The 26,967-nt window shown below is 41.0% G+C and overlaps 1 protein-coding gene across 1 annotated transcript; it reads left to right on the top strand.

Moving 5' to 3' along the window:
* The first annotated feature begins 71 nt into the window (after positions 1 to 71).
* Positions 72 to 20,472, top strand: DTL (denticleless E3 ubiquitin protein ligase homolog). Its single transcript, XM_029965097.1, has 14 exons — positions 72 to 137; positions 991 to 1,123; positions 1,444 to 1,505; positions 1,597 to 1,717; positions 2,191 to 2,256; positions 3,399 to 3,514; positions 4,187 to 4,260; positions 5,200 to 5,303; positions 6,281 to 6,385; positions 8,223 to 8,335; positions 11,950 to 12,039; positions 13,812 to 13,950; positions 17,706 to 18,568; positions 20,024 to 20,472. The coding sequence occupies exons 1-14, from the start codon at positions 72 to 74 to the stop codon at positions 20,111 to 20,113; spliced, it is 2,142 nt and encodes a 713-aa protein (XP_029820957.1). The 3' UTR covers positions 20,114 to 20,472.
* Positions 20,473 to 26,967: the final 6,495 nt, after the last annotated feature.

The raw sequence follows: 26,967 nt of genomic DNA, 5'->3' as shown, positions 1-26,967 counted from the left end.
TCCCGTTGCAGGTCGTTCCCCGCCGCTTCCCCTGCAGCATCTCTTAGATGGCTACCAGTGCAGCCAGGAGGATGACCACCTGTCTTATGGGGAAACGGGGTTGCCGGTCCCTCCTTTCGGCTGCACCTTTTCTACAGGTAAAGTCACCTTCTGAAAAACCTTTTGGAGGCCAGGGTGTGGGCACTGCTGTCAGTTTTTTTTGTTGTTCCTGTTTGAGTCTGTCTCTTGATTTGGTTTCAGACTTTTCTTGTTTTAAAGTGAGCTGGTAAAAGTGCACTTGCTTCTAGATGTGATATACATTGGCTTGTGGTGCTCCTATATATACTGATGGAAAGTATTCCCTTAAAGAAGCAACTACAAAGCATTTATTTTAATACCTCTTTGTTTCAGCTGTGTCTGTTTCAAGGTATGTCCTCTTGGTGACAGTGCGAGGCTACATAGGTGAAAAACTGGGCTTTGTTCAAAATAGATAAAAGATGCATGGAGAACAGTTTGTAGAAACCAAAGGTGGATGCATGTCACCAGGCTGATAACACACAGCATTTCTCCACCGTGAGCATGTACTGAGTGGAGTAAACATGGAAGCTCCTGGATCTTTAGGGCAAAACTCTTTCATTCTTAGTACTCTAGTTTCAACGGGAGCTCTTACGTTTTTCCAAGGCAGCTTCCTGCTTTTCCAGCTCAGATCATGAAAACTACTGGAGGCTGTAGATGATACATAGCATAGGCAGAGAAAACTATAACTAGAGAACGATTATGACTGGTGAAAGAGGCCACTATCTCAAAAGTTGCTCCTGGAGCCATTTGGTTGCCCATGTACAGTTACTCCTGAATGGAACATCTAGAAAAAATGCTTGCCAATATTTCTGCATTTTGAATATTTAAGTTGCTATGTAAATACTGTTTATTTTGCAGCTATCTATTTGCTGTGTACTCTATTTAAAGAGTCTGTGTCCCTTCACAAAGAACAGGGGTATGAGTATGAATTAGCTACATAATATATTATGTTTCAATTTATTTTCAGCACCGAATTGGGAGCATGTACTAGCAGTTGCAAATGAAGAAGGATTTGTTAGACTCTATGATACTGAAGCTCAAGCTACCAGGAAACTCATCTTTAAAGGTAAGTGTTGAGTAGAAGGTAATCTTCATTTGGTATAGCAAGTATGGGATTTACTGGAATCCCATTTTTGCAAGTCATTAAAACATAAATGTGGGCAGTATTTAAATCCTTTCACGTACTTAGTTGAGTCTTCTTAACAGAGTAGGAGCATGAATGTGCTCTTACAACAGCAGTAGTAGGTGAATTGTTCTATGTTGTTTTTCATGCCTAAGCAAGCTGTTGACAAGTTTTCTGATTTCAGTGTCTGATGTCCTTTAGTCTTCTGCAAAATATTGTGCTGCAATGCACTGAACTAATCTTGACTTTTGTTTTCTTGTTAGAATGGCAGGCTCACTCAAATGCTGTATTTGACCTTGCCTGGGTACCAGGGGAACACAGGATTGTAAGCAGTCTTTTGCCTTCTAACTTTGTTTTTAATGCTTTGGCAACTGTGTACAGAAAAAGACTAAAGCTTTTTATTTTTGCTGCTGAAGGTCACTGCTTCAGGAGATCAGACAGCCAAGGTGTGGGATGTGAGAGCCGGCGAGCTTCTTGGCATATGCAAAGGTCACCAGTGTAGCCTCAAGTCAGTTGCTTTTTCTAGATTTGAGAAAGGTAAATGCTGATATTCCCTATTTGTTCCTCTTTCTCTCTGGCAAAGTACTTTAAGGGCTAAAAAAGGGCTTTGGAAACTGACAGGTACAGATATCACAGGCCTACTGAGGAGGGACCCAGCCAGAGAAGCAGAACTAACTTACTGGACCTCGATGGTGTTGTGATGCTAACATCTGCACTTTTACGATCTTGGGCAAAGTTAAGATAGAATATCTACTTCCATACATAAGTGTGTGAATATGCTTTTCATAAGTAGATTTCTCTAGAGTATTAGAAAAAAAAAAAAAGAATAGGAAAAGTAAGAAAACTAGTCAAAAAGCATGGCAAAACAATGGCCTGGTTTTCGTATTTCTAGGACTGGTATCCCAAGTGTTGAGGCAGAAGAGCCAGAGTGCACAGATGTCATTGTACTGGATTCAGTTAATTAATTTATCACTTTTGGAAGCTAATAGCACTCTTTTTCTCCCTCTCAGCTGTCTTCTGTACTGGAGGCAGAGATGGAAACATCATGGTTTGGGATACCAGATGCAACAAGAAAGGTAAATGAACTTTCAGATATGTATGAAAAAAGCTGGGTATCTCGTGTAAAAGTACTGCTCAGAGTCACTTGTTGGACTAATGCTTTTGATTACAATATAGGCAAAACTTCATTAAAAGGGAAGGATTGTCACATAACTACTGCTTTGGTACCATAAAGGGATGGAATAGGTATATCTTCTATGTATGATGCATTTTTCCACTTTGTAACAGTCTCAGGTTTGCTGCATGATACACATGCTGGCTTGATAATATCCTGTGTGTTGGTAAGGAGATAAGGGGGTACAGAATACATCCCTGTTAGGACAGCACAAAAAACAGATGAGCTGGGAGAGACTGCTTAGGTCAGAGCCATCTGGAGGGATGAAGAAAAGCTGGAAAGCCTTCTGCCAGAGAGGGAAAGAAGGCAAGAACAGCAGAAGCAAAGGAGCTTGTGAGTGCTGGCAGCAACTGAATATATTGTGGGAAGACCTACTGTAAATGCAAGGGTGAGCTCATTCTGCTCCTCTCTTTCTGTTTCCTGGAGCTTCTTATTCCCCAGTCAGGTTATGCCCTTATGTTTTTTCCCAGTTTTCTGCTCTGTCAGAGCAGCTTCCTTGCCTGCACTGCCAGAACATGTCTTGATCTTCCATCTGTCCCAGATTCCCTGGCTCTTCAAATGGACAAGTGGGGGAAAAGAGAGACTCCACATGATTGAAGTGGAACATGTAGGGAAAAAAAAAGTAAGAAAGTTGCATTACTCTAGTAAAGCAGTAAGTTTCATAAAGTGAGAAGTAGCAGACAAAAGACTAAATAGAAAATTATAAAATAGAGTAGAAAAGCACTGTGGGTGCAATTCTGCTTGGGATGAGTTGAATGCTCCAGACCAGGTGCATGCTGAAAAACAAACCAGGGGTAATGATTTCTAAAGGCAGCCTGCTCAGTTTTAGTTTCAGTGTCCATGCTACCCTGACCTTTGTAATTTTTGCATTATATTATTAGTTTTATATATAACTAACAATTTTTGTTTTCAGAATACGTGAATGATTTTAAAGGTTTGTCTCAGCCACCTCTTAGGACTAATTCCAAGCTGATGCCTGTTTTATTAAAGTGATAGGGAAATTGCATGGTAACTATTAATTGAGATGCCTTTGATTTCTTTCAGATGGATTTTACAGGCAGGTGAAACAAATCAGTGGTGCACACAATGTGACTGACAAGCAGACTCCTTCTAAACCTAAGAAGAAGAGGCAGAACTTAAGAGGACTTGCTCCCTTGGTGGTAGGTATCTGGAGAACAAACAAAGCATAAACCTCTCTTCTGGGGACACTGTTATGCATAGAAGTCTTCCTAAGTAAACATAGCGAGAAATATGTGGCTTGTATGTGGTAAATGCTTCCATTTATCTTTGCAGAAGTAGGTTTTTGTGTCATGGTCACTTGCTATGGCTAATTTTAGACTTTGTTTAGTTGCCTAACAACCCATGTGCCATCAAAGCCAACTTTGTGCAAATGCTGTGTGAAAATACATCTTTTCTTCCCAGAGAGGAAAGGAATAGCCAGCATTTTGAAGGGGGAAAAATGGCGAGGGTTGTAGTATTTATTTTTTTTCTGTGTTTTTCTCCCCCTAATGTGACCTGACAAATTACTGCCTTATTGGAATAAGACCTGGTAATATTTAATCTATTAAACTTTGCGATAAAAGCAGCTCTCTTATCTCTGACCTGAAAGGTATAACCTCAAGCTTCTGCCCAGACACTCACTGCTCAGCAGCAATATCCCTGGTGGGAGTGTTTGAAGGACTGTTGTGTCCTTAATGACATCTGGTATTTCCAGGTTCTCCTGCGTGGCTAGAGGGAGGAGGTTTTCTCAGTATTCACTTGGCCTTCAACTAAGCAGCAAGATCTTGCTGACCTTAAAAGAAAATAAAGTTCTTTTTTCTTTTCTTTTTAAGGATTTCCAGCAGAGTGTAACTGTGGTGCTGCTTCAGGACGAGCACACTCTTATCTCTGCAGGAGCTGTTGATGGGTAAGGAGGGAGGATGCTTCCTTGTCTGTGTGCTCTTCTTAGTGGCATAAAAAGATTAGGAGATTTTTTTTCTAAGATCACTTAGTACACAAGGCTAGAGTTATTGCTAGGTAGAATCAACAGCTACGCTGTCAGTTTGCATTGGCAAAGCTGAATGCTGCTATACTTCCTTACTGGAGATTGCAGCACTGGACAAATTGTGCATATATGGTAAATGCTCGTTTTGGTGTCCTAGGTATGGGGCAGAATGAGAGCAATTCTTATCTTTCTCTCTCTGTTCTCATGGACTTCTGAGACCACACATAGACTATTGTTATACAGCTGTTTTGTGATGTGAGTGGGTGCTTGGTGCCTGGATATGTGTAGGCGTGCTTGAGAAAATATTGCCTTGAGTTACAAAAGATGCATTCTTTTAGGTGCCAGATCCATTGCGACATCTTGGAGCTCAAGCAAACTGTCTCATTGATAAGCATGGAAATTACCCTCTTGGATTCAATTCTTTAGCAGGTTCCATGTGCTCAGAGCCTTTCTGGGGCAGATAGCATTGACTTTTCTGCTCATGACAGAAGCTTGGTCCCCAAGAGCAAGGGAAAAACGGAAAGACTTAATTTTTAAAACTACAGACTAAAACTACTTCTCACAAATGTCAGAAGTAAAAGGCATCCTTGTATTACCTTTTACTAGTTGAAGAAAGTTGGCTTGCAGGCTCTTGTTTTATCTTGTGTTAGCTACAGATGGCAGTGCTGCCTCCTCGTCCATATCCAGCAGAGCGCTTGTTTTGCTTTCAGCACATCTCTGCGCTGCTTCTGCTCAGTTCTTGTCTCCTTAGCACTGGACACTCCTCAGGAATGAGCAGCCTGACTTCCTGTGCTCTTAGAAGGCCCAGTCAGCATTGCAAGAGAAATTTTGAAGACACTTATGTGTGCTTTTCTATTTCAGTGTGATCAAAGTATGGGACTTGCGTAAGAACTATGCTGCTTACCGTCAGGACCCGGTGCCCTGCAAGTCTTTTTGCTACCCTGGAACCAGTACTCGCAAACTTGGTAAGTTACTGGAGATGCATTTGTTGAAGTGCAAAGTGAATCGAAGAAGTAGTGACAGTGACATCTCTTATCTTTTAAGCCAGTTATTGATCAGACTGGCAAACTCCGCAGAGTATTTTGATTGCCAATACCAAATTTTCAAGTTTAAGAGTGCAAGTGCCCCACTTTTGTATTGCACCAATGATAAAAACTTGCAAAGGCTTCAGTAGTACATTTTCATAGATGGAGATAAGGGAACAGTAGAGCTCTTGATAAGGAATTTAGCTAATCTTTTTCATACATGAGTGAAATTCAAATTGAACTGCTTTCTTTGCATTATATCTTCCAAAGACAACAGACCGGACTGGGTTTTTACATTATCACCGTCCAGAGTCAAACTATTCTTGAAGCTGCTTGTTATAAAAAGGATAGCACACCTGTACATGTTTTTCTGTCTTCTTTGTATCTTTAGTGCCTTACAGTGCTCTGATGCCACACAGTAATTCCTGATGATTTGTCTAATCAACTGTCTTGATGTGGTAATGGTCAGTGTCAGTCCCGAGGACATGAGGGAAATCCTCAAAGAGCTGGTTGTGAAATAATTTGCCTGCAGGGAAAGATTTTTCTTGAATCTGAATCACTAGCAAATCAGAGGATAGCTTATTGTATCAAAGCACAAGGGTTTCCATTTATTTTTCATCCCTGCTTCTACATTTGGTTGTTCCTGTTATCTCTTTGAAACCATCAAATAAATCACTGGCCTACTCTGAAGGTGTGATTCCTTTCTAAATACCACCCTGAATTGTTATGAGAATATGTAGATGTTATTCTAGAAACTTTCCTTCTTCAGCAAGCACTCTGTCAAACATACACACTTTCCAATGACAATCTCATACATGTTAGAAATCCTTTCCAAATTTCACTCTCTGGGCATTTCTTTGAGAACTCCTGTTTTCCAAATTTTTTTTCTTACAAAGAACTTCTCTCTTTGTCTATAGGATATTCTAGCCTAGTTTTGGATTCCACTGGTACTAATCTGTTTGCTAACTGCACTGATGACAGTATCTACATGTTCAATATGACAAGTTTAAAGACCGCTCCAGGTAAGCATATCTGTGGAAATAGCTGCGAAAAATAGATATTACAGAGCATAGAAAGGCAAGTCTATCCCTCTGACTTAGAGAGACAGAGACCAGGTTTAACACTTAGGAAACCTATTCCATGCTCTTATCCTTAAAGCTATATGGGAGAGATTCATATTTTACGTTAAGCCATCCACGGAAAATTAACAGCACAAAAACTTTTATGAGTGCAGATACTGGTTCACCCAGAGACTGAAGGTAGTTTGCATGTTGGCTGTAGTTCCCTGGTGAGGAATGGCCAGTGTCCAGCTGCTACCCACCTGAAGCAAGTTTGAGTCTTCTGCTTACTGGCAGTCACAGGTTTCTCAGACTCTTAGATATGAATCTACATAAAACGATCACCTGATACATTGTATTTGGGTATTTTAAGGTGCCTTTTAAATTTAACTTCTACCACAGTTCCTGGGAGAAAGGATCCCCAGCATTTTTAGATTCCTTCAGCTCTGCAGCTGTGACCTTTACATGTACAAGATTGCCCACAGCCTTTGATACACTAAGCTGCTTTGTCATAGGCCAGTGACTGCTTTTCAGAAAGTGGCAAAACTTGTTAGATGCATTCCAATCAGACACATGACGTATTTTCCATTGCCTTTTCTCAGTCTCTCAGTTATCTGAAATTAAATGAACAGTGTATCCTTCTGTCTGCTCTTCAGGAAGGCGGTCTGGTGGGTGGGAATGCTTCCAGAGTGGAGAAGTGGTGCAACTAGTAAATATTAATAGCTTGGTTGTTGAGGTTAACCCCGGGTGCCACTGCCAAGATGTGGAAATGGGCTCACTGGCTTGTTCCCTCATGGGAGCAGGCTCTCACCAAAGCACTCCTCAGCCTCCTCACAGAGCTCTTGCCTTCTGTGTGCAGCCGATAAAACCTAGGGAGCAACCTCCGTTCATCCAGCTGGATGGAACACGTGCAGCCTCTCGGTGTGCGGTGGTTCCCACAGAGGGCAGCGCCTGCCCGCAGGTTGTGCCTCTCTCCGCCCTCACCAGATTTAATCACTGTTCCAACTGCTTTTATCCAGTATTGAAGCAGCTTTATTTTGCAGAGGGGGACGTCAGAAAATCCTCACTGTAACAGGACTTGCTGCCTGGTTTAGGAGGGGATTTGCTGTCTGGTAACTGCTGCACTGAGAGATCTGTGGGCAAAAAAAATTAAGGGATTTTTCAAAGACTGACAAAGGCAGCCATGTGTCCTCTGGTCTGCGGGTTGTCTCCTTCATGAGAACTACTGCTAAAAGAAGGCTGGAGGAGGAAGTGCCAGCCCCACCTGGTGCTACGCTGAGAAATTTGCCCTTCCTGCCCCAGTGAGAGAACAGGACATGGTGCAGCTAAGTGTTCTAGATCCACACTGGAGTCTTGTGCCAGCTGCTGGCTCTGAAGGTCCTCCCAGTAGGGGGAATGTCAGCAATTTGCCACCTGCGTGGAAGAAGGCCCTTACTTTGTGACTGCCCTTGTTGGTGTAACGGGACTGGTGATGGCGGCCGAGGGAGGAAGAGACAAGGACCCTGAACCAGAGTAGTGAGGCAGCCCAAGTGATGTCTGAGTCTGCTTGTGATCCAGGTCATGCTAAAGCTTTAATTAAATTGCCACTGCTTTGTTTGGGAACCCTGAAGGGCTCCCGCAGAATAATAAAAACTTCCTGCCACAGGAGCCCCAGAGCAAGGGAGCAATGCAACCACTTTCTCCAAAGGATTCGTGGCTAGACAGGAAAAGCCTGTAAGATCAGCACTCCTTGTGCAACTGACTCCAGGGCTGTGCATTGAGTGGGGCTTTTATTCATCTTTTTTTAATTTTCTCTTCACAGTGGCTGTTTTCAGTGGGCACCAAAATTCAACCTTCTACATCAAATCCAGCACCAGCCCAGACGACCAGTTCCTGGTCAGTGGTTCGAGTGACTGCAACGCATACATCTGGAAGGTGAGGCAGTTGGGTGAGACCCAAGCAGGCAGCCTGGAGCTGCTCTTGTTTTTCCTGTTCACGGAGGACACTCCTTGCCTCCCAGTCCTCCTCAAAGCAGCGTGGGGTTAGCTCTGGCACGCTGTGCCCAGAGTGTGTATGTTGCTGTCCAGGCTCGATGTAACTTTAATGTAAAACAGAGGTAGCCTCCTGCCATCAGTACATCTCTCATTGCTGCTGCTTATTGCAAGTTGCTGTTCTTAATCTGTGTTAATGGGCATTAAAATCCTCTTTCAATCCTATTGATACAGCCAGCTATGACAAGTAGACAGACAGTGCTTGGTTCATATTTAGCAATAGAACTCATTAACAGAAACCTAAAAGTTTAATTGTTTTAAAGGGCACTTTTCCCCCCCACTTCCCCTTTTTCCAGGTCTTGCTTCAGACATAGCTTTTTCTTATGCTTAATTTACAGTAGTTAAAGCCTTCGTATTGCAGCAAGTGCTCAGCCAGAGCCTTCAGCAAATTTCCAAAACACTGTCTGACAGCTGAGAGGCTTTGTCACTTGACATCTTGCACTGACGTGTAGGAAATGCAAATGTCACCAAGATAATAGCAGGGACCTCAGAATAAGGCATGCTTTGAGTTCTGTTCTCCATACTGGACACCCATATGGGAACAGAGTAGACTTCTTATAGAAGCAGAATAGACAGAAACCACAGGTGACTGCCTATTTCAGGTTTGGGGTAATTTTTAGGGAATGTTGACTTGTTTACCTATTTTACAGCGAGTTTGAAAGTAAAATACAAATCTTGCAGAGGAGAAGGTCAGCCTGCTGAGACTGCAGTTTGAGTGTATAGCCTCTTTGATTTGAAGAACATTTGTAAGCAGCTGGGTTGCTTACTCATTAGGAGCAGGAGTGTGGTAGCATGACTATTCCTATGCCAAGTGGGATAATTTTAACCTTCCTCATGTTCTTGTGCAAGTTCAGCAAAAATGCCTGTGCAAACTTGAGTTGCACATTCTGCATTCGAGTGTTTTGATACTTTCTTGGAACACACGTTGGGACACAGTTGAGAGTATTCAAGAATGTCATTACATCTCAAAATTTAAGCATTTAAGCACATTTAATATGCATTAATATACAGAAGGCTTCTGTTGCTGTTGCATATGAGTGACAGATCATATTACGTATTTATAAAATTAATCGTCAGATGATTACTTTTATTTTAATCTCATAGCCATGTCGGAAAGTAGGACTTCCAACAAAGTTGTCTCTGTCCTATCCCATGCTTCTTAATGTAAATGTTGATAGATTTTACTGACTCTGAAACATACATATCTTTTCGTGGGATGAGGACTTATTTTGGTGTGAAAAAAACATGGTTAGATATTACGTGTGCAATTAACAGGTAATGTTAGAAGGAGCTTAATGAAGAGGGCTAGCTTTCCAGATCTAGAGAGGGATGAAAGGCAGAGACCTTGTCCTTTCAAATTATTTCTTTGAGAAACTTTTGCAACAGTGCTAGGTTTGTGTTTGGGTGAGCAATTCAGAAAGAACACTGTAGGTAGAAGTTATTGCTGACGAGGATGCTATTTCAGTCTATTTTCATATATAAATCACTTCCAGGCAATGCACACTTGCTTTATTGTGTTTGGTTTGGTTTTTGTAAATTACAAGTTCATTGATTAATGAACTGACTCTTTAACAATCATAAGATTTTAAAAGCAAAGAGCAGAGCCTCTTCTGCAAAGATGGTACCTAGCTGAGATACCTTCCTGGTGATAATACAATACCATTTATAGATGTGTACTTTCATTGTTCTTTCAATCCTTTGATACGGATCACTCCAAGGTGATCAACTTATGCTTTGGTCTGTCTCAGAGCTGGAATGTACGTGCTTCTGTATCATGGTGCCTAAAACTAGATATGCCATTTCAAGATATGGCATCTTGAAAATGGATATAACAACTGTTTCAGTGAGTAGAGTAACTAAAAAAAATCTCATTTCCTTGGTTTCTCTTTTTAACTTTTCTGCAATAGGTCTCACTTCCCCAACAATATCCTGTCAAATCAGACAAAAAAAGCAGCATGTGCTGTGGCTAATTCTGACTTGACATGTGCAAACTGACCAACTGTCTTCTGCCAAACACAGTGGACACAGCTATAACTGTGCGTCCCTCTTCACTTCACAGTAATGTATCTTGGGGATAGTTGGTTAATTTACACTAGTATAGCATAAAAACACTGCATCCCCAAAAGGGTAATTCTCTTACTCTGCATTCCTTTCAGTGATCAGTGGCTACTGGACAGCTACTGTGGCTGTTATGAGTGTATAGCAAGACTGCTATTAAATGTAAATGAAGGTGTTCTCTGCACCAAGGTATCCTGTTGTTTGTTCCCTACACAGAGATTTTGTTTCCATGGTATTGCATGTTTTAGCAGAGAAGAGAATACTCTGACCAAGGCATTTAGTGGCTATTTGGTCAAGTGATTGTCTCTACTATGCCAGGGGAAAAAAGTGTCCTATTAGGATGAACCTCTTTGTATCAGAACAACTTCTAAGATCTGAAGCTGGATATTCAACTGCAGTTTTGCAGGCTTTTGTTGGAGGTGATCCACAAGAGAAAAACTTGTGTGTAACTCAAAAGCCTTTCCCAGCGTCTTGCATCTTCCTTTGAAACCTATGTATGTATGTAATGCCTACTCCTTTTCCCACATAGTAAAGGATCTGTTCATTCACTTAGTCATTTATTCAAATTCCTTGATAAATTCCCCTTAAAATGTCACATCAATGATGGTGACTCATAGCTCCAGAAAGGATTGCCTGCTGAAAGCAAGGAAAACTTGGATAGAATCTCTGTAAGTGTGTAGGGAGGTGTGTGTATGCATGTGTTGGTGTGTGTGTATGCATGTGTTTTCTTCTTTGGGCCACTTTAATGCTGGCTTCAGCTCTGTCTGTCACTTAAAGGAGCTGTAGTCAAAGATAAGTAGCAATACTGTAGAAGAGGAGAAACATTCTTCATAAAAATCTAAGAGAAATGGAGATCAGTTGAATGAGCAAAATTTAGAGAGCTTTTTTATGAACTCTTAAAAGGATCTCTGGAGCAACTGGTTGGCTGGAGGAGGCACAGTCACACAAATGCTAGTGCGAAGCCAGTGAAGGTTCATCTGTAGAATTTTGTTTGTGGCAGTTTCATTTTATTATTAGTCCATTGACCTGTGATTGGGAATGTATTTGCCTGTCCTGATTCAAATTATGAGCTCCCCAAAATTTAAGCATCTTATGTAGAACAAGTAGAGGTACTTAATACCTTAAAATGCTTGTGTTGTGTTTTGGGCTGACAACTCTGGAGGCAGAAATCCTGTGTGTAGCAGGAATTGAACAAGTGTTTCCAGGCAAGTCAGTACATCTCAGTGCTGACCAGCTGCTTCACCTCTAGAAATGAAACATGAACTGATTCTTAGGGCTCTGTCAGTTGTTGCATCATGATGACAGCCAGAGTGCGTTTGATTTATGCATTTCATACAGGGAAGATGGAAAGTATTTACATGCTTCACAGGTGGTCTTAGAGATGTGTATTAGGCTGCATGCCTTCTGACTGTATACTTGTTTTTCTATGGAATTTTTAAGGTTTCTGAGCCCAACCTTCCTCCATGGATACTCCTCGGTCACTCTCAAGAAGTTACCTCCATTGCTTGGTGTCCTTCAGACTACACTAAGGTTTGTGTCCTGGAAAATGGTCTTTCCCATGAAACAATACATGTGATGTGGCAACATCCGCTTTCAAAATTGCAGCAGTATTTGTTTATTTGGGAGAAAATTTTCAGTCAATAACTTTTAAAAATGTTCATTTTGTGGGACAGTAATACAAGCTTGTCATATGACTACAACATATCAGAGCTTTTTTATTATTTTCAAATAATTTAGGCTATTTGAAAACTCCTAGAAAATTGCAAATCAACAAAGACCTCTATTAGTGAGAGCTTATGATACTACCTATAAGAGACAAAACTGACATCCTTTAATCAGGGCTTTTTTAAGCCAAAAGCTTGTTTTGTTGTTCCATTTTTTCATCTTGCTTTCCTTCTGACCATTGATACATCTGCTAGTTTTGTACAGAGCGGCAAGAAGTTTTGAATGCCCTTTAAAAAACATATTAAAAAACTCTTTTCATTGTGACCTTTTTTCAAAATCTGAGCTGTTTTTATGACAAAAAAACCTACAGTGAAATTGGGTCAGTAATTATTCACCAGGTATTACAAAAAGGAAAACAACTGCAGTAGGAGATCAGTTCAAATGTTCGGCCTAGCTCAAAACGAGAAGTAACCCTGAAAAATCCTGGACAGTGTTGTAGTAATAGCCAGAGTTTCTTTCATCCTACAGTGTTAAGCCAGTCAGTCACTTTCCCTACCTTGCATGGCAGCACCAGGTCTTCAGAAAAGCATTGCAGTGTAGGAGGGTGGAAGCCTTGCAGGCAAATGTGGAATTGTTCTGGTTGTGTAAGACGCACAATACGAGAACAGGCATTTTAGATGAAATCTGTGATCTAGAGGTAGCCCAGCATCCTGATCATGATGTGTTGGAAAGGCAGACCAATTCAGCCTTTAAAATCATTATTCACACTGGGGAAATAGTCAGCCATTGTTCAGATGCCAAAGCATGAATTGGAAAATGTGGTGCTAAGACAGGTCAGGAAGCTGCTTGGAGTGATTTGAGAGGCAAACTTGCTTTCTGTAGGGACAACATTGGTGTGACAAAGGTCAGAGTAGAGTCACTTTCCCATTCAGATTACTGTGAACTTTCACCACAGCATTTCCTTTTACTTTCTGCTGATTCCCAATTGAGTCACCAGCTAATCTGTCTAAAGAGAGCCATAAAATGTGGGCTAGATTGGTCCTACTGCTTCTTCGTTTGAGATTCCACAGATCCTTTCGGAGAGCGTGGTGCCGCGGCAGGAATCTAGACCAATGTTTCTAGCAGAGTTGGTTTCTCTGCCAGATACTCCTGACATCTGACTCGGAAGAGATAGCGCTTAAGGCCAGGGCAACAGCCTTCCAGTGTCACCTTCTCAGCTGCAAATGTTTGTCCTCGAGCAGAAGAGGTCCTGAGCAACAGACAGAGAACGAGGTGCATGTGCAAAAACCAGCATGGCTGCTTTTGTGTTCTGAGTGATTGAAAACTCAAAATGTGCCATGACTTCCTGAGCAGAGCACTGCAAGGCAAACTATTGATGGTGACTGAGATTTCTCTAGCAGAAAGATATGAATGTGGCAGCCTTGTGTGTTTTAAAGCAAATCCTGCTCTCTGGTATGCTAATGAAACAGAGCTGAGTTATTTTCTTTGTTTTATGGTCAAATCTGGTGCCCCCTCAACCAGGCTTCAGCATCGTTCATATTGGCATGGTGTGTCAAACATAGCTGTTGTAGTTCACTTGGCCAGTCATCTATAGGATGTGCCTTGGATACCCTAATATAAACCAATTTATACCATAGATTGCCACATGCTCTGATGACAACACTGTGAGGATTTGGCGCTTACGACGTCTTCCTGAGGAGGAGAAATCAGCATCCAGAAAAATCAATTTGGTGGGCTGGGTCACTCAGAAAAAAACAGAAGAACAGCGTGGAGCAGGTAAGGCCCCTGAGCTGTTTTGCTCTGCAACGTGGCTTCTGAGTTTTGGCTGTTTTCTCTACCAACAAAAGCCTTTGGCTTATCTTATTATTCTTCTGGGGTTTTTTTTTTCATATTAGGCAATAATTCATATAGCCAGACAAACACTTCTACTTGTAAATACTTCTGCCATCAACAAGACAAGCTGGCTGAAAGAGCTTACAAGTATGGCCTAGTTTGTATGACCAGACCACAAGGCAAATATTCGTTGATACAGTTTCTCAGGCAGCCAGATCTTCAGTGGGTTTCAACAGGGTTCAATAATGGAACAGCCAAAGGAGATGTCACTGTAGCAACAAGTCACACCTTTTTTTTTAATATCAGTTAATAACCGAGAGCAGTAAGATCATATGCTTTTTCCAGTTTACCCAGTAAAGGTCTGACAGCACACATACAGCCTTGGAACTCTGAACTGTTTCCTCCTGCCCACTAGTTCAATTGTGCATAGATTTCTTTGCTGCAGATACTAGTATTGTATCTCTTCAGCTTCAATCGGTGGTACTGACTGTATGCAGGCTAATGCTGTGTAGTGAAAAGTACTTAAAAATGCATATAGACAATCATGATATGACTCTAGTGTTTCATAATTAGTCAGTTCATCTATCCACGTGTTAAGGCTAGTGAACAAATGCAGTACCTTTCCTCAAAGCCTAGGCAATCAGGCAAGCTATGCAGCATGCTCTCACAGCTAGCAAATGTATCTGGGCTCTGCAGAGAAAGTAGTCACCAGGTAGGTAGCACCCTAGACCAGAAGAATGGAATCCTGGATCTTAATACTACTTTGATTTGTCTGAAACCTGCATTTTATTGCAGTAGAGTAGGTGAAAGGAAAATAACCACCCTCCCTCCAAAGTGAAATAAGATGAAGTTCTCTGTAGAGTAGCTCTGAAACTAAGAATACAATAGCTTCCCAGCAGCTGCTGGTGTGACTTCCTGCATTCCAGCTATCTTTTCTAGCCACGCTCCAAATGAATTTCAGCTTGGCTATCACAAATAAAGGCTGAAGGTCTTCAAATCCCACTAATGGGATAGCATTACCTCTAACCTTTTGCCAGTGAGTAACAAGTCTAGCAGGAAGTTTGCAGGACAATAGGAGGGAGAGTGCCAGGTCTGCTTCATAGCTGGTAAATGGTTTGTGTGTGCGCACACTCTGTTTCAGAGAAGGCTCAAAAATCTCTTTGTGTAATAGTTTCAGCAAAAGAGAGGTAAGCATAGGTCTAGTCCAGAAGCATGGAACCTAAAGTAGTTGTACACTAAAACTTTACAAGTCACCTTTGGCAATTATACTGGAAAAATGACTTATTTCTCCTTACTCTTGCTGCATTAAAGTAACTCAGGAGGGAAGAGGAAACAGAGACACTGCAAACACAACAACAGGCTTCCTGCTGACCTTGGCTCCTGAACACAAAGCACGTGCTGTTAGAATATGGGAGTTATCTGCAGAGACTGATTCAGAGCTGGCAAGCAAAGTACTATTTCAGACCTGCTGGAATGAATCTAGGTAGTTCCCCACCCATTTCTGTGGAACAAATTGTGAGGATTAGGGTGGATGTTGACTGTTGACCTATATCGTCAAAGGTAGCAAGCAGAGTTTCCTTTGCTTAGGCAAATACTTCTGTGGTTTCTCTAAGGTGTACTACTTTCTCTATATTTTTGAGTACCCAAATTTCTGGAGCAGACCTGTACATGGACAATTTGGAGATTATCAATCTGGAGATTGATAATATCACTCTAGGAGATTTGTGGCAGAGAACGTAGGAAATTTCTGAAATAACCTGCTTTGGTGTGATGCAGATTGACTGCAGGTATTTACAGTATTGTACTATGTGTAGTGGCAGCATAAATGGAACCAGCTTGAACCTGGCTTAGTAGAAGCCTGAATCATGCACTCAGTCTGGGAAAGAAAAGCCTGATCTTCATATTCTTTATCTCAAATTTGTGTTTGCTTCTTGCCATGACACTAATCCAGTTCCCAGGGTAGCTCTTTTTCCATTATCCAACATGACCAAAGCATAGCTTTCAGACTGGTTTGGGATTGAAAATGCTCATATCCAACTAGTCATGCAATATTTCTGCTATATAAATTTGTAATGGTCATTATGGATCAAGAGTTGCTGAGCTTACTACTTTCTTCTGCCTCTAGGAGCTTAGATTTTTGAATGCAACTAATTCCCCATTTGAGTTATTATTGCCTTGTAAGTGCTCATTAAAGTAAAGATGAAGAGAAACAATCTTGGCAGTTACTTTCTCTTAGTCCAGATTGAAGCAAGTTGTAACAAAGTAGCATATTTTATCAGGAAAGGAGCCTTTAACTCTATTCTGAATGTTAAAGTTATTTGTAGTGGGATCCTTTAATGTAGGATCTTTTAATATGGGATCTTATTTAATTTTGCTCTGATGCAGCACTACTTGTATTTTGGATACTAGCTAATACAGTAAAAGGAAGGATCAAAAGAGGCTTAGTATGGTATATAATCAAAGAGTCTCTCACTGAACATGTTATTTGTGAGACAGCCCAGCACCGTAAAGAGAATGGCAGGTTATTCACACTAGGCTTCTCGTTGTTCTAATGAAGTGCTTTATAGTACAGTGCAAATGCTGTGTAAGAGGAGTTCAGACTGGTATACAGGAAATGTTTAGTGCTCTTGTGCTCAGCAGTGGAAGAGCATAAAGTAACTAAGGCACTATGCTGTTTAATTTCACTGCAAGTTAGATGAATGAGAAAGCAAGCATCTAACAAACCCACTAATGTGTTCTCTGTTGGAGTGGGCTGGAAATAAAAAAAAAAACAAAAGCAAAATTTAAAGAATCCCCTCTAATATTGCTGCAGACCAAGATGTTTGCTTTATATGATTCACATTGTTGCTAGTGAGGTCCTTATGGCCCTATCTATGACTACTGTTTTAAGAAGCTGGATGTTCAGAACTTCTTTTTTACAAGCAGAGGTGTTTACATCTTGGCTAATGAGCTCAAAAGCCACTGTGAAATATCTGTTTGGGTATCATTTGTTTTAAAGAAATAACTTACTGCAGTGACAGATTTTATTTCCTTTGGAATTTAAGTCCTTGTTCATGAGGTGAAGAATTTCTCACATTTCCCTTGATGTGGTAAATAACTACCATGTCCATACTAACATAGCATTGCAGAAAATCCTTCAGCAAAAAGACAAGAAAATGAAAGTTCTCACGCTTCTAACATTTTTAAAATATGCAACTATTAACACCTGACTAGGTGCATTATTCATATAGTAGGGCATCATAGTGTAAGGCTTCCTTGGTATTGTAATTAGCTGTAGGACCTACTTACAGTACCTTTGTCCCTCAACTCAGTTATGCAGCAGTTAAAGATTGCAGTGCAGGTGGAGACCAGCATTTCTGGACCAAATCAGTGCAAGGCTCCAACAAGGCTAGATAGGCTTGGAAGGTCTGTTTTGTCTGTTCATTTTGGCTGTAGCTCATGTAAGACTGCTCATTACAGAAGGGATAGATGTCAAATATTGCAGAAATGTACTGTATTATACATATCAATATGATATAGGATTTTATATTCTAGCTGAAATTAGAGGGTTTTATACAATTTCATAGTTAAAAATGGTGTGTCTGAGGTACAGGGTCAGCACCGAATTCATCTCCTAGTTGGAAGGGGGTTTATAACAGGGCTGTCTTTAATCTGCTGTTCTGCGTTCCTCATCAGACTACTTATTTCTCCCCTCTCAGGACAGCCAGCCAGCCCACAGAATACTCCTGCCAAGGCCTTCACAGTGGGCAGTGCATGTATTTCCTCACCACGGCCGGCTGCCTGTGCTCCCATTTATTCTGGAGACCTTCCGCTGTCAACAAACACTCCGACGGCTGCTCTCAAATCCCAGACAGCCACAGCCTCCACCCCAGCCAAGCAGACTGAAGCCAGCCCATGTGCATCTCCCAAAGTGATCTCTTCCTCCAAAATGTCCATTAAACGTTGGGTTACAAGGACTCCATGCTCTTCTCCTCCAGAAGTGGGGAAAAAGGCTCCTTCTCCTAGAAAAGCCCTGGCAGAAGTCACCCAAGGTCTCCTGGAAGCTGCCTGCCCTCCTAAAGCACCACACACGCAGTTTGAAAAGCGTGCCAAGAGAAGGCTTGACTGCAGCAAGGAGGATGATGTGGGGCACAAGTGTCTGCAGGCCTGTAGCTGTGTGACTGAACTGGACCATGGAGCTAAGAAATCCAAACTGAATTTGTGTCACTTGATTCCAGACCAAAAAGCTTGTGATGAAGACTGTCTCAGCCAGGCTGACTTGGGTAATGACTACGAAGGCTCCAGCCACAGCCCAAAAGAGCCTTCCTTTTCTGGAAGCCGTATTAATCCATCAGGTGTTCAAACTTCCCCCCATCTTTTCAGATCCCCATGTGGGAAAGGCACTGAGGTAGTAGATAAAGAGAATAGTTCTCCTGAAAGAAAAAATTGGTTGTCTGCTCTGGGAGAGAAGCTACGGATTGGCAGACCTGGCAGCCAGAGCACGTCAGACAGCTCCCCATCATCTTGCAGTCCTGTTGCCAAAAGACAAGAGTCTGTGGCAGTGGCCACTTCACCAAAAACTGTAAGTAGGGCATTCAGCAACAACTGTCATGAAAGAAGTTATCCCTACTTGTCAGTCCTCCCTTGTTTGTTCTCTCTTCCTTGGACACTCAAAGAATTATCTGATCCCTTTGACTATGGACAAAAGGGATGATTTCTGGCCTAATAAACCAGGTACATTAATGCTGTTATCTACTAATTCCCTCCATACAGGAACTGAATTTTTAGGATAGTGGTATCCCTATTTTAAAGGGACTTAGGACACACAGGAGCTCAGAGATCCTTGCAGTCCCCAGCTAGATGTTGGAAGAATGTCTCCATCATCTTGAACACAGCTCTAAGAGGCCCAATAATGACATCACCTTCCCTGGCAGATCTGCTATGTATGTGTCCACAGTCACATCTGCCTGTTTATGTTACTGGAAAGCCACTTTTAGCATCAGAGGAAAGAGCTAAATTCTAACTCAGGTAGCAAAAGAATTTATTACCCATGTTATAACTGTGGGGTTAAATAATGCCTTCAGTTTCTTCAATGGAAAACTAGAAAACAAAGGAAAAGAAAACAAGAGAGGGCAGGATTTGACCTACATAATCCTGCTTTTGATGTATGGGGAAGCCTGGCACAAAGCTCATCCTAGGATCTGAAATGAAAGTTTAGCTTATAAAGCAGCTGAAAAAGTTGGCTTGAGGTTTTAACATGCAAACTAGGAAATTATATTTTTCTGAAACAGACCAAACTTGGCTCGTCTCGGTGACTTTGAGTCGTATTTCGGTAAATGTCAGGTAAATTTTCAGCCATCAAATTTTAGTTGTACTCTCAATTGAATATCTGATGCTAGAAGTTAAGGCTTATTTTGGTATCTCATTTCTTACCCGACTTCACCTTTTCCAACACTTTTATCAGATATGACATGGTTAAGCCACTACTCCTTAAGTTATTCCTAGCAGCTGGACTCTTCGTATTGTGGCTGTACCAAGTCTTGGTTATAGGAAACCTACAACTACTTGTGCTTTATGCTGTACGTGTTTAAACACAAGACAGAAAGTTTTGCCCTGGAGAGAGATTACTATAGTATAATTACCTTTCCTGCCCACTATGCTCTAGTTCAGATTTTGGGATTCTCCTGTGTTGTGCTCATAGCCTGAGGAGGTGCTGGGAGTACCCAGCAGCATTCACTGAATTTCCTGTATCTTGGCAATCTGCAGCTCTCTTATCTGCTGTAGGGAAGCTGAAACTTCAGCTGAAGTGCATTTCTCGTGGCAGTAGGACAACCCTAGGATTTAGACAGCGTTTCCTATAGGTAACAAGCGTCTTACCTGTAAGACAGATTGTAGCAAAGAACCTTTCATTTACTAACTTAGTTGGGAAGCTGAACAAACTGGAGCAATGATGGAGGGGAGACTTTGAGACTCCTGCAGCATATGAATGTTAACCTAGAAATGTTTCATGTTGTTTTTTGTTTCTGTTTCTTGCTAGGCTGCAACCACTTCAGTTTCCATGAGGAAGATCTGCACATACTTCCACAGAAAGCCACAGAATGAAGGAGCATGCGGCGGTTGCACCTGATGGATGTTGACACTGAGGTATCAAGACCAGACTTAACAACGCCAAAAACGATGCACCAGGATTACACAATTTGTTGTCAGACATTCATAGACTTGAGGTTTTAGTCTTCCTGTTTTTAAAGCTGTTAACAGTTGAAGTCAGCTGAATGTGTAAAATCTACACTATACTTACTCATGGTCTCTTACTGACTTCAGATATGTATTTTTTTAATAAACAGTGTTTATTAAACTGTTTATGGCAACTGTTATAGTCCAAAGACAGCAACAGCTCTGCTGTTTATTGTTGACAGGCACATATAGCTTGGCAGTTTGTTACTAATCTGCTGTTGAAACGCCTATACTTAAGAATAGCGTGTAAATCATTACACTCTCCTGAAAAGTAGGTGTTGAAATGTATGTAGGGAAACTTACTGGAGGTAGATCTGAGCGTTTTCATGCTGAATGACATTTCTAGTTATTCCTCTAGTACTGCAATGACTGCCTGCTTCCAGCAGGGAAATTAGGAATGTGTTAATTAAATCTAAAAGACTTTAAACATCTCATGTCCATCTGATGGTGACTGTAGTCTAAGAAGAGACAAAATATAATCAAGTATGTAATGCCTGTACTTGCCTTGCTATCCCCTTTCTTCTCCCACTCTGGAAACTACTGTATTTGCCTACTTTGCTTCCTCTTGAACCATCAGCACTACAGCTCTTGATACCGATTGTTTATCTGAAATAAGATACTGGCAAGGTGCGTTAGAAAAATTAGCTTGATGTATCCTAAGTAGGCACCCCATAACAGCCCATTGCTCAGTCAGCTCTTACAGATTCAGCCTGTAGCAAAGGCATTGTAACTGCTTATAACATAACTTCGTAACAGTTGCATAATACAGTAGTTATAAAATAATGCTTTGTAAATTGGGGGAGGGGCAATTGACATTTTAGAAAGCACTTGAGAGAGTTTACATATTAATATTAAATGCTTTACCATTGTAAGTCATCCCTGATGCTGAAATGAGATCACTGTCCTGCTGGTTAATGACACTAACTCCTCAGCCATGCTTTTCCCAAGGGGAGCTGGTAGAAGATCCTTAGGTTGGAGCATTTACTCTGTGTTCTGGTGTAATAGTTCCTATGAACTTCAAAACAAGGCAAAACCTTAGAATCCCTAGTAAGTTTTTTTACTGCAGAAGAATTGGGGTATTTCAAGGGAATATGATCCAACTACCTTATGTTTTCCACCTCAGATTTTCATGCCTACTTTACAGTAACATCAAATCGTGTAGTAGCTGCAAGCGATCAGGAGACATGCTGGTTTGTGTTTTATGTGGTAGATTGTATTTTGCAAGGAAATAAATTACTTGAGAGCAAATGGCTTTTGTGAAAGGTCCGTTACAGCTAGAAAGCGAAAGTAAATGTGTAGTGGGCTTTTTTTTAAAAAAGAAAAGTAGTTATTATCAAGTTACATCTTTTAGCAGAAGCACTCAAGTACAAATAGGGGCCAGAACAACTTTTTCTTGTTTACTGAATAACAAGCCACCATCTTGTGAAAGGTAATATATATAGTGCTTCAGGCATTTTTTTTTAATAGTTCTTGTAAAAAAAATGGATTTTTAAAAAGTGATTATCTGAATATATCTAGTATTTTAGGCAAAACAAGAGTATAAAAAAATCCACTAGCTTAACTTTAACCTACTTCTGGATGTTAAAGTAGATGGAATTAGTAGAAACATAACCTAAAATAAGTAGGTTTGGTATTTAATTCTGTTTTAATTTTAATTATTAGAGCAGCTGTGTACGGTACAACTTCCCTTGCCTACAACTAGGTTTTCATGCAGGATTCTTCCATGCAGTTTGTAAATAACAGATTACAGAATAAGGAGATGTGAACCCTATTGAAGTACACGAGAGTCATCAGACACTACAACAATAGGATTTCATGTTTCTCCATTCTTTCATAATATTTTCCTTCTCCAGAAATGTTTTGCAGCCAAACCATTATCTCCTGTATCTCATAAATAGCTGTCTAGAGATGATTTACACTAATGGGTTACCACTTGCATGAATAATATTCTGTGGGGATGTGAGATTTTCTCCTTTCAAATAGTACCTGTTTAGCAGAACAACTTGTTTTATGGACCACCAGGCATTTTTCTTTTTTCCTTTTAGGCTGATGTCAACCTGGTTCAGAGTCTAGGAGAATTAACTGAAACATGTTTTCTATGTCCAACTGCCTTGATCTTATTGTGATAAAAACAAATTGCAAAAGCATAGAATTACGCCAAGTGGTTCAAGGTAACCAGTACTGTCTTTATCTGAGAAGCTTGATTAACTAAGAATTCAAGGAACTGAGTTCTTGTTTTGAGTCAGCAAGCTATACCTCTTAATTTTTCTTTCCTTCTAAAGGATTTACAGAAACTCTGACCTCCATGCTTTATAATCAAATTAAGCCTTTAAAGGTATTATTCTCAAATCCTATGTCTGTAGGTAAATCCCACCTTTTGTAGGTTTTTCTATGCAGATGATAGTGTTTCCTGTTGTCTTGTCTCTGTCCTCAGTGCTTACCCTCTGCTGAGTGGAATTTAGGACTAACCACACCAGTTAATGATGGTGCTATTTCCAACAGTCATTATTACTGCTTTGTTGGAAGTCATGCCTCTCACTGCTCAGCTCTGAGCAGTCAACCAGCTTAGTTCAACAGCAGCTGGCGCTAACCTAGCTTGCAAAACTGAGGAGGCACTCCCAGGATCTGTACAGGTGCGTGGTCAGCAAGCCTTGGTAAGCATTTCTTCTGGTAACAGCACTGACTTAAGAGTCCCTTGAGGAAGCTAACCTCAAAAAAAACTCTTAAATTTAATTGCCTCAGTTCCCTGACTCAGCAGCTAATTATACTGAAACGTTGAGGGTACAGAAGTGAGAATGTGGGGACAACTTTGCCACCAATGGACTATTCTGTCAAACTATCTCTTGATGTGTAGAGTTGGTCACTTCTTGTCGGTCAGGAAGTGCTTAAGTCTTAAGTCTTCCTCTGGCACCATTGTATTTGCAGCCACTGAACATGGCTGAAATCTCCAGTATGGACCTTCTTACCTTTGAGTGTCCACACCACCTTGTAAACTGCTTAACTACTGAGGTTACAGAAAACCACACTCTTGTGGCATTGAAAAATGTTCTAGTTGCTATCTGTATGTGGCATATAATTTCTTAAGTTTTGTTTAGAAATAGATGCTTTTCAGCCAGGGATTTGCCAAAAGCATTCGGTAGCTGGGTATTCAAGAGGTTCCTCAAGGTCAAATATTAAGAGTTTTTCATCACTAATACTTGTTTGGCAGAAAATGGGAAATAGCATTCATCTTCAGGTCCATTACAATCAAATTTCATTCTTTCCCTCCTGAAGCTGATGTAAAGTGTTCCAAGTGAGTGGAAATTATCACTTTCTCTACACAGAAAAACGGGACCTTAAGGTTCACAGTTTTTCCTCTCTCTGATTTATGTATGGCCCAGTCTACAATAAATAAAATACATCCTACTACTCTAGAGTGTCCATGTGTTGTCTTTCAAAGAACAGCTTTGCCCATAACGAAGTGCTCTCCATCTGCACCACACAAAATGCCAAATACAATGCAAAGCAAGGATGAGGAGAAAGCAAACATGAAAGAGACCATAGGTAATTTCTTTTAAAATACCTTAAAACATTTCATGCCAATTGTTTTATAGAATAATGCACAGTTGCTATGAGGACAGCATGAACCCAGAAGGGCAAAAGCAAAATTATAATCAAAGATAATCTTTCATTTTTAAGCCTCAATCTCAATTATATATTCTTCTACTGGGAATAGCTAACTTTCCATCCTAATTTGTGCATTACAGAAAAATTCCAAGGACTAAAAGTACAGCTAGATCAAAACAGGAAGACCCATTATTCCAGTCTTGTGCAACTAGACAAAGACTCACAGATCAGAAAACATTATGTATAATGAAGTCCAAATACCATCTTAATTTTTCAATATGGTATCTTTAACTCTGCTTAAGGTACAGCAGTTCTTATTTTTGAGGTTGTTCAGTCTTGATTCAAAGGCTTTGCATGATTACACGTACATTATAATCATACATAAATTATTCTAGTATTGAGATACTGTGAAAAAACTGACTTTGAATTTGTTTAGCTTTGCTCAGATTACTCACTTTTTGATCTGGGTTAAAGATATTTCTGCTACATTAGATCCAATTTGTAGAAAGCCCAAACATGAGATAAGTGCTTCTTGTTATCCTCTTTCACAAGCTAAGGAGATCCTACATACAAAACCCAAAATATTTTTCAAGCTTGAGCAAAACAGCTGAAGTGCTTCATTCCTTCGTATTAAGGTGCTACAGCAGTAGCTCCACTTATATGAGCTGCTCTGTGTCTTTCCTTCACCTCAAGGACTCAGCTTTATGGTTTACTTCTCCTCTCTTGTCTAAGGAATGACTGAATCATTCAGCAAAGTATCTTCAACCACCCACTTCTGTACCATGCCTGAATATTTTCATTTGGGTTATAAATTATATAACTCCTTGGTTACCTCGTAAGTGTGCTCTCACAGAGTTTTGTGAGTGTGGCAGAGGAGATGGACATAAATCCAAGCAGCAAAGACAAGGCTGGCCTAGTGGAGTTGATCATTCTTACATCAAGTGTGATGAAATGTCACAATACTCTTTATCCCTCTAGTTGTAACATCATTATGATAAAAATATTAGTCTATTGTTCTATTTCTGTTCTTGCAAAAGGTGTTAAGTATCCAAAACCCAGACTAATAATAGTCCCTGGGACTGTAAAGCCAGTTTCACCGTGCACTCTAGCAACAGCTAGGTAGGCTGCGTTGACAGAAGTTTAGCAGATATTGTCAGGGTGTATTACTGAATTATTCAGTGTCACTGTTATTTTTGTTCTGCTGATTTTCATGGATTCACTGGTGGAGGAAGTGACAGTTTGTATACTGTGAGATCAAGAGATGTGTTGGATTCTTAAAAACAACATGGGACTGACATAAATGCAATGAGAGCTTGTTTGCTTGAATAGACTGATTTGCTGCAGGTAGTTGACAACAAAGGGATTATATGAAAATTGGAAGTGTTACATCATAAGGAACTGGCTGTTTGTAAACATACAATTTTTAAAGATGCAGGACTGGAGGGATAAAGAGAAAGCTGATGTTTGCACAAGTTAGTAGGGGAAAAGCAATAAGCATAAAAGAACAAAGTGCATTGCGTAAGACGTACAACTGACAGGAGAAACTAATACTCATTCAGTTGTTACCTACTTAGAAGAAAGAATAGGGCTTGGGAGGCCCATGCTACACCTTCGTATCAGACCCACGCCTTTATACTCTTATTTTTTTCCTCTGTGCATTGGGACAGTTGTCCATGCTTTCCAATTCACTCTGATTAAGAGAGAGTGTGAGTTTGAAGGCTGTTCCTGATCCTTCTCTTTGTGAATGCTCTTCTTCCACCTGTTCTGATTTCACCTAATCTGCTCCCGGGAAGAAGTCAGTTTTGACCAAGTATTAAGATTAACCAGAATAAGCCTATTTTTCATTAAGTTGTTCAGAAACAGCTATTCTGAAGTAACAGCTCTACAGTAAGTCCATCATGTAGGCGAGTCTTCAAGAAAATGATGTGAGGCTGCCGAGGGAGTGGTATAACATAAAATCAAGGGTACTCTCAAGCATGAAGGCAGCAGGAAAAATTTTCTGCATGAAAATTAATTTCTTAATTTTCTTGTCTCAACACCCCCAGCCATATCAGGTAGAAAGTGTGACATGGAGAGGGGCTCTGGCAGTGGGTCACACAACTGGTGGTTTGGCTGTTGATGTGCTTCTGCCCATCCAAGGCTGGAGGGACTGCTGCTGCTGCACCTGCTTCCTGGTGGCAGAGCCCTCCTCACCTTTCTGTCCCTTGCTGATTTGTGCAAAACTGTGCTGCTCCACTTTCCCACTGCACACAGCCCACGGTATCGGGGGTGTTTCCCGCAGTCGCTATATTCTTGGGCCCAGTGGTTCGGTCCCAGGCCATGCCTGCATCCCTGCACCTCCACTGCTCTGAGCACAGCCCCACATTGCCTGTGCAGCCTCCCACCATATTATGTCTCCAGCGTGGCTCCGTGGCCCCTCTCGGAGGGCCTGTGGGTCCCCTACTGTGCTCACACAGCTGAAATGCTCCAAAGAGCATGTTCTGGCTGTGCTTTTATCTGCTTGCTGTGCACCCAGCAGGGACACCACCTTGGGCCACCCCTGCCAAAGGGCGTGCGTGCAGCCTTCTTTTTCATTTTCTCCCTGGGAAGCAGAGAAGAGTGAGTTTTAAATATAATGCATAGTTCAATGCTGCTAAACAGAGCCTGTCTGACTGCAGATGCAGCTGGAGCTCCTGGCTTAGTCCTGGCACAAGCAAGCTAAGGACAAAAGGTCTTCGTTCCTCTTACGCAAAGAGACAATTTCTATGGCAGCTGAGGGCAGCATTAGTATTCATGCCTTGGCTGGGCTGGCAGCAAGGCGGCTAACTTGATATTAACTGTGGCACAATGACTGGGCTTTATGGGCTGCTTCTTAATATATATCACAGGTAGCCAATCAAGTGTCTCTTTATCCTAATTTCCTTGGGGTACTTCCAACAATGGGCTGTGGGTTTTTCTTGTAATGGTGGTGGGTTTTTAAGAGCCACAGGCAGATTCCCTGCTTGGCTCATTTTTTGTCATGTTGTAATTCTGTATTGGTTTATTTTCCAGCTGACAAAAGTTCCTCTTAAACTCAAGTCATCTGTGTTTACAAATACTTAATTGTGTAATATACTAAATCTTTTTCCCAGCATTTGAACGGGACCATAGATTAGCTGCTGA

Source organism: Manacus vitellinus, unplaced genomic scaffold (assembly GCF_001715985.3).
Source record: "Manacus vitellinus isolate BGI_N305 unplaced genomic scaffold, ASM171598v3 scaffold_8_pilon, whole genome shotgun sequence".
NCBI classification, from domain to species: domain Eukaryota; kingdom Metazoa; phylum Chordata; class Aves; order Passeriformes; family Pipridae; genus Manacus; species Manacus vitellinus.
This window is presented reverse-complemented; position numbering and strand designations above follow the sequence as displayed.